This window comes from Colobus angolensis, unplaced genomic scaffold, assembly GCF_000951035.1.
Source record: "Colobus angolensis palliatus isolate OR3802 unplaced genomic scaffold, Cang.pa_1.0 Scaffold42, whole genome shotgun sequence".
NCBI classification, from domain to species: domain Eukaryota; kingdom Metazoa; phylum Chordata; class Mammalia; order Primates; family Cercopithecidae; genus Colobus; species Colobus angolensis.
The window spans coordinates 847,006-853,195 of record NW_012117599.1 but is presented as its reverse complement, the minus strand read 5'-3'; the positions used below and the strand labels follow the sequence as shown (position 1 = coordinate 853,195).

General features: G+C 53.6%; 2 protein-coding genes across 2 annotated transcripts in view; one reads left to right on the top strand and one right to left on the bottom strand.

Annotated features, from left to right (window-relative positions):
* Nucleotides 1–264: 264 nt before the first annotated feature.
* CIAO1 (cytosolic iron-sulfur assembly component 1) lies at nt 265–5,759 on the bottom strand. Its single transcript, XM_011956509.1, has 7 exons — nt 5,370–5,759; nt 4,394–4,542; nt 4,127–4,238; nt 3,936–4,024; nt 3,192–3,393; nt 2,466–2,553; nt 265–795 (listed from the first exon to the last, which is right to left on the bottom strand). The coding sequence occupies exons 1-7, from the start codon at nt 5,506–5,508 to the stop codon at nt 555–557; spliced, it is 1,020 nt and encodes a 339-aa protein (XP_011811899.1). The 5' UTR covers nt 5,509–5,759; the 3' UTR covers nt 265–554.
* The window catches only part of TMEM127 (transmembrane protein 127), a 25,363-nt gene continuing 24,690 nt past the window's right edge, over nt 5,518–6,190 (top strand). Inside the window, exon 1 of the mRNA XM_011956644.1 lies at nt 5,518–5,762. Coding sequence (XP_011812034.1) covers nt 5,518–5,762 — 245 coding nt within the window. The remainder of the gene's footprint in view (nt 5,763–6,190) is intronic.

Here is a 6,190-nt window from a genome sequence, read left to right as displayed (position 1 = left end):
ACAGCTTAACGGTGCAGGAGGTATATGAGGGTTTCTAAGGGAAAGCAGAGGTGCCCCTGACTCAAACCTACATTCAGAAAAAAAATTTCCTTCAGTATTGACTGAATGTCTTCAATGCAAAGATTTACACAAACTGGGAAGGCAGGACCTATTTCAGACAAGGATTCACCATGGAATTCTTTTGAATATCCTTATAAAATAGGACTTGGGATGCAGATGGATTAAGTCTTACAACTTCAGAAAGGCCTGAGACACACCCCCTCCTAGTGATTATAAATAGTCTGTTTACCTCCAAAGAATTTAACACTGTGCCCTAACGCGAGAAAAATCTGTGGTATAACAAGGTACTGATGTTCTGTAGCTCTTTACTGAAGGCCTCACGTCAAAGGAGGGGAAGGAGAGCAATTCTGGGGCTCCGTACTTCTACCCAAGTCTGAAGAGAAGTGAGCCAAGTTAAATGAAGGTCAAGGATGCTCCTCCTGGTCCTCTCAGGGGCTGGGAAAGTCTTACGACGTTTTCTGGGGAGTCATTACTCTGTCTGAAGTCGAGGTAGCTCAGAGGCCTTCAGGCCGCTGGTACTTCCAGAAGGCCACCTCCCCGTCATCACTGCAGGAGGCCAGCAGCCCTGGCTCCTTGGGGTTCCAGGCCACACAGTTGACATCCTGGGAGTGGGCCTGGTGCAAGTGGGCTGTCAGGGAGAAGGTGGGCTGTTGTGGGTCCGAGTTGGGATCCTCCTGAAACACGCGGATTGCGTCGTCCCCACAAGCTGTAGCCAGAGCCCCTGTCAGCTGACACCTGGGAGGAAAGTGACATCAGTGGTATACCTGACTGCTTAGGCCAGACTTGGTCCATGGTTCCTGGCCTGTTCCCTTCCCTAACTTCAGGCCTCGGCTAAAAACCTCTTATTAAAATGTTTCCTTAACTAATAAGGAGTCACAAATATCACCCACTTATATCCACAGATGCTGCAATCTAGTTTTTTCCCCTACTATGATTACCCTAAAAAACAACATGCAATTATGAACTGTACTTTTCTCACTTGGCATAAGCAGTTTCCCATGTCATAAAGGTTTTTTTTTTGAGATGGTTCACTGCAACCTCCGCCTCCCAGGTTCAAGCGGTTCTCCTGCCTCAGCCTCCCAAGTAGCTGGGACTACAGGCATGTGCCACCATGTTGGGCTAAGTTTTGTATTTTCAGCAGAGACAGGGTTTCATCACATTGGCCAGGCTGGTCTCAAACTCCTGACCTCAAGTGATCCACCCACCTCAGCCTCCCAAAGTGCTGGGATGACAGGCATGAGTCACTGGGCCCAGCCATCATAAAGTATTTATTTGTTTTTTTTAGATGGAGTCTTGCTCTATCACCAGGCTGGAGTGCAGTGGCGCAATCTCGGCTCACTGCAACCTCTGCCTCTCAGGTTCAAGTGATTCTCCTGCCTCAGCCTCCGAGTAGCTGGGATTACAGGTGCGCACCACCACGCCCAGCTAATTTTTGTATTTTTAGTAGAGACAGGGTTTCACCACATTGGTCAGGCTGGTCTTGAACTCCTGACATCATGAGTCACCCACCTCGGCATCCTAAAGTGTTGGGATTACAGGCGTGACCCACCGCTCCCAGCCCCATCATAAAGTACTCTAAAACCGCTTTCTTTAAACAGTGATATAGCAAGCTAAGTTCTACCATAATTTACTTAAGTTCACTTTTGTTGAATAGATGATTCTCAAATGTTTGCTAATATAAAGCAAGCTTGAGTACTCAGTTTTTTTCACTGTTTTAGATTATTTCCCAGGGATCAATTCTCAGGGCCAGAACTACCCTCTGACCTACTCTCCTGTATCAATGGTGCAGCTTTTCCAGCTTCTGCAAGGGCAGAGTCAGCGTTACCCATAAAAATTCCAGCCACTGCTGGGCGTGGTGGCTCACGCCTGTAATCCCAGCACTTTGGGAGGCCAAGGCGGGCGGATCACAAGGTCAGGAGATCGAGCCCATCCTGGCTAACACGGTTAAACCCTATCTCTACCAAAAAAAAAAAAAGTTAGCCGGGGATGGTGGCGGGTGCTTGTAATCCCAGCTACTTGGGAGGCTGAGGCAGGAGAATGGTGTGAACCCAGGAGGCGGAGCTTGCAGTGAGCCAAGATCACGCCACTGCACTCCAGGCTGGGGTGCAGACCGAGACTCTGTCTCAAAATAAATAAATAAATAAATAACAACCCAGTGATGAATGCACAGATTCGATAACTTCTGGACGGCACAAGCTGTGTGAACCCCGAGTGCTGGTGCTGCCCTCACAGCCTGGGACTGTTCTCTGCTCCTGTGAATGCCAGCCCAGCCAGCTGTAAAGCAGCATGCTAGAGTCAGGCCTGATAAGGAATGGGGGTGGCTGCCCTCAATTCCTAAGCACTCCCCCAGGGTTGCAGAGGACTCATGGGGCATGATGGGATGGGGGTCGGGGATGGAGTCTTACCAAGCAACGTCATAAATGGTCCTTGAGTGGAAGCCTGACAAAGTGCAGATACATTTCCAACTGGGGTCAGAGCCGCTGCATGCCACCCCTGCAAGGCAGACTTCTCTTACACTTCAGACGTTCCTATGTCCCAGGCGCCTCAAAGGAGAACCTAACCTAGCTTCCCTCACCCTCATCTTCAACTGATTATGAGTCCACGTCTCCATTCCTGTACCCATCCCTGTTGGTCTCCTTACACACTCTGGCCAGACCGGCCTTTCTCAAGCAGAATTCCGAGAAGGAAACGTCCCTGTTCTGCTGCCACCCACCAGCCAACCCAGCCCACTTTATTCCTCTCCAAACCCTTGATGTCCTATGCTCCATTTAAATGAATGACCACACCTCACTAAGTCTGAGCATTCCCGCCATTGTTATCTTTACTCACGCTGTTGAGTTTCCACTTGGAATTCTCACGTGAAATTCTCATGTTAAAATCCTACATACCCTTTCAAATTCAGATGCAACGGCCCCTGTTCCACAAAGCTTTCCTGATTGTTCCAGTACTCTATCCTGAGCCCTCTTGTGGCACATCTTACCTTTTACCCGCATTTGCTCCGACTCATGTATGTGTCTTAGCAGACTATGAACCCCTTGAGAGATGGGTCTTCTTTAGAAGTACTTTAGAAGTAGAGTACTACTTTAGAAGTAGAGTACTTCTTTAGAAGTACTCTACTAATGGACCCTCACCTTGTTCATTGCCTGGTAGATACTGACGCCAGATGCGCACAGTGCGGTCATCACTACAAGATGCCAGGCGCTGGCCACTTGGGTCAAAGGCCAAGCTCCACACAGTGGACTCATGGCCCTCAAGGGTGGCACAGCATACCCAGTCATCCTCTTCCTCCCGGTACAGCTTCACCGTGTCATCATAGCTGGCAGAAGCTAAGAGCTGGGGGAAGAGGGAAAGGAGACCCAACATGTGTCTGTGTGGCCCAGGAAGTGCAGGACAGGTCAGTCCCAGGGATCTGCTTTTATGTTTTTTTAAAATTTTATTATTTATTTGAGATGACGTTTCGCTCTTGTTGCCCAGGCTGGAGTGCAATAGCACGATCTCGGCTCACTGTAACCCCCGTCTCCCAGGTTCAAGCAATTCTCCTGCCTCAGCCTCCTGAGTTGCTGGGATTACAGGCATGCACCACCACGCCCAGCTAATTTTGTATTTTTAGTAGAGACGGAGTTTCACCAAGTTGGCCAAGCTAGTCTTGAATTCCTGACCTCAGATGATCCACCCACTGTGGCCTCCCAAAGTGCTGAGATTATAGGTGTGAGCCATCACGCCCAGCCAGATCTGTTTTTATAAACGGACTAATGTTTTTTGTTCACAGATGGAGGTCCCTGTAAAAGCTAGATTAAGGCTGAAAAGCAGAGGAAGGCTGGGCACAAGCCTGCACACCAGAGCCCTTCCCACAAGAGACCCTGCCTGACTCTTACCTCCTGACTTGGGTGCCAAACCACATGCTTGACATCCTGTGTGTGGGAGTTGAGAACACTGACACATTCATACTCATCCTCTTCATCAACTGTGGGAGAGAAAAAGAAGGGAACCCAAGAGCCGACCCTGTCACGGACACGGAGGGGGGTGTCAGGTGGTTCCCAACCCACCTGGAGGGACCTGGACTCACCTTCCCAGACCCAAACACTCTTATCTCGGCTGCAAGTGGCCAGGAGGTTGCCAGATGGGGCCCAAGCCACTGACTTGACCTCATTTTCATGGCCCTCGAGAGTGGTTACACACTGTGAAAGGAGAAGGAAAATGAGAATTAACAGCAGCTAACACCGCTAAGGCCCTTCCCATGGGTACAGCCCAATTGGCGCAGGTTGGCTCAGGTTCCTGAACCAGCTCTGGGGAGGAAACAGGCAATAATTCTGGTCCCAACCAGCCTGGGTACCTCAAAGTCATCCTGGTTCTTCTTCCAAATGCAAGTGGTAGCATCAAAGCTGGCAGAGGCCAGGTAATTACCGCAGGGGGACCAGGCCACCTTCCGCACGGTGCGCTGGTGGCCTTCAGAAAGGACAGACTTGCAGATCCAGCTGTCACCTAAAGGTGGAGCGCAGGCCAGGCTCTGGAGCTGGGTGCAGCACCACGAAGCCATTCGATATTGGGGGCTAGCACTGGAGTCAAGCTAGTGGGGGGAAGCTCAGGGAGTGTCTTTCACAGCTTTTACAAACATGCAACTGACTCTGCTTCCTCTGGAGGCTTTTTTTTTTTTTTTTTTTTTTGAGACCGAGTTTTTGCTCTGATGCCCAGGCTGGAGTGCAATGGCACAATCCTGGCTCACTGCAACCTTCGCCTCCCGGGTTCAAGGGATTCTCCTGCCTCAGCCTCCAGAGTAGCTGGGGTTACAGGTGCCCGCCACCACGCCCCGCTAATTCTGTATTTGTAGTAGAGACGGGGTTTCACCATGTTGCCCAGGCTGGTCTCGACCTCTTGACCTCAGGGGATCTACCCGCCTCTGCTTCCCAAACTGCTAGGATTACAGGCGTGAGCCACCGCGCCCAGCCTCTGGAGGCATCTTTCTAAAACAAATCTAATCTAAAATTGCTATTGGTTCCCCAATGCCCTCGGGATAAAATGTGACAACCCAGTCGCAAGTTACTCCGAAAGCCACTTTCCTAACACCCTCCTTTTCCCATTTTCCTTCCTCAGCAGCTACCACAATTCCCTCGACATTTCAGCTTGTCTCCTGACGTTTTTCCTCCCAGCAGTCGCAGACTTCTTTGCCTATAAAGCCCTTCTGGGGGTGGCTAACATCCGACTCTCCCTCCGCCAGGAACAGGGTCAGCGTCCCCCCCAGGCTGAGCGCCCGCACTACGCGCAAGCGGAGCCCTCAGCGCCGAGGGCCGCGCAGCCAGGTTGGGCCTTACCCTCCGTGCCCCAGATGCGGATTCTCCGGTCGCCGCCGCACGAGGCCAGCAGGGTCCCCGCGGGGTTCCAAGCCAGGAACCAGCAGCGGGAGTCCGGGTGCGCCGGGACACGGCCCAGCAGCACCAGCGAGTCCTTCATGGCGGCCCGATGCAGGGGGAGGTGGGGGCGGGCAGGGTCCGCGGCGCAGACAGCGGGTCTCACCGCGCGCGTCTGCGTACCGCCCACTCCAGGCTTCCGCGGCCAACTGAGGCTCCCGCTTCCGCCGGAGGACCGGGGTCGCCCCGGGAACTCAGCTGCCCGCTGCTGCGGCCGCGACACCCTCTGGGAGTTGTAGTCGCTCCCCTCACTTCGGCAGGGAAAGCATCGCGGGACCGCCTCGAACTACCAGTCCCGTGAGGCCCTGCGCAGAGCCGGCGGCGCGCCCAGGCTGTGACGCGCGCGGGGGACGGGGCGGGGAGCCGGAGGAGGCGGAGGCAGAGGAGAAGGAAGCCGGAAGTGCATCGAACCCGGGTCTGTCCGGGCGTTGCGGGATTGGGGCCTGGGAACGCTCGGCCCCCGGCAGCCGAGAAGCCCGTGACTGGGCTGAGCGGCGCCATCCCAGCCCTGTGGCCTGCTGACTGGTGAGGAACAATGGGCGGCGTGGGGAGGGTCTTTTCTCCGCACAGGTCACATTCCAAACCGCCGGTCCCAGATCACCGTTCCCCGATCCCCGCGGCCCAGCCCGGTCCTCCGCCCCTCGGCACCCTCTGGCCGAGACCCTGAGTCCGAGTCTTTGCTCCCGCGGTAGCCGATCCCCGATCCCTCCGCCCCCCGGAGACTC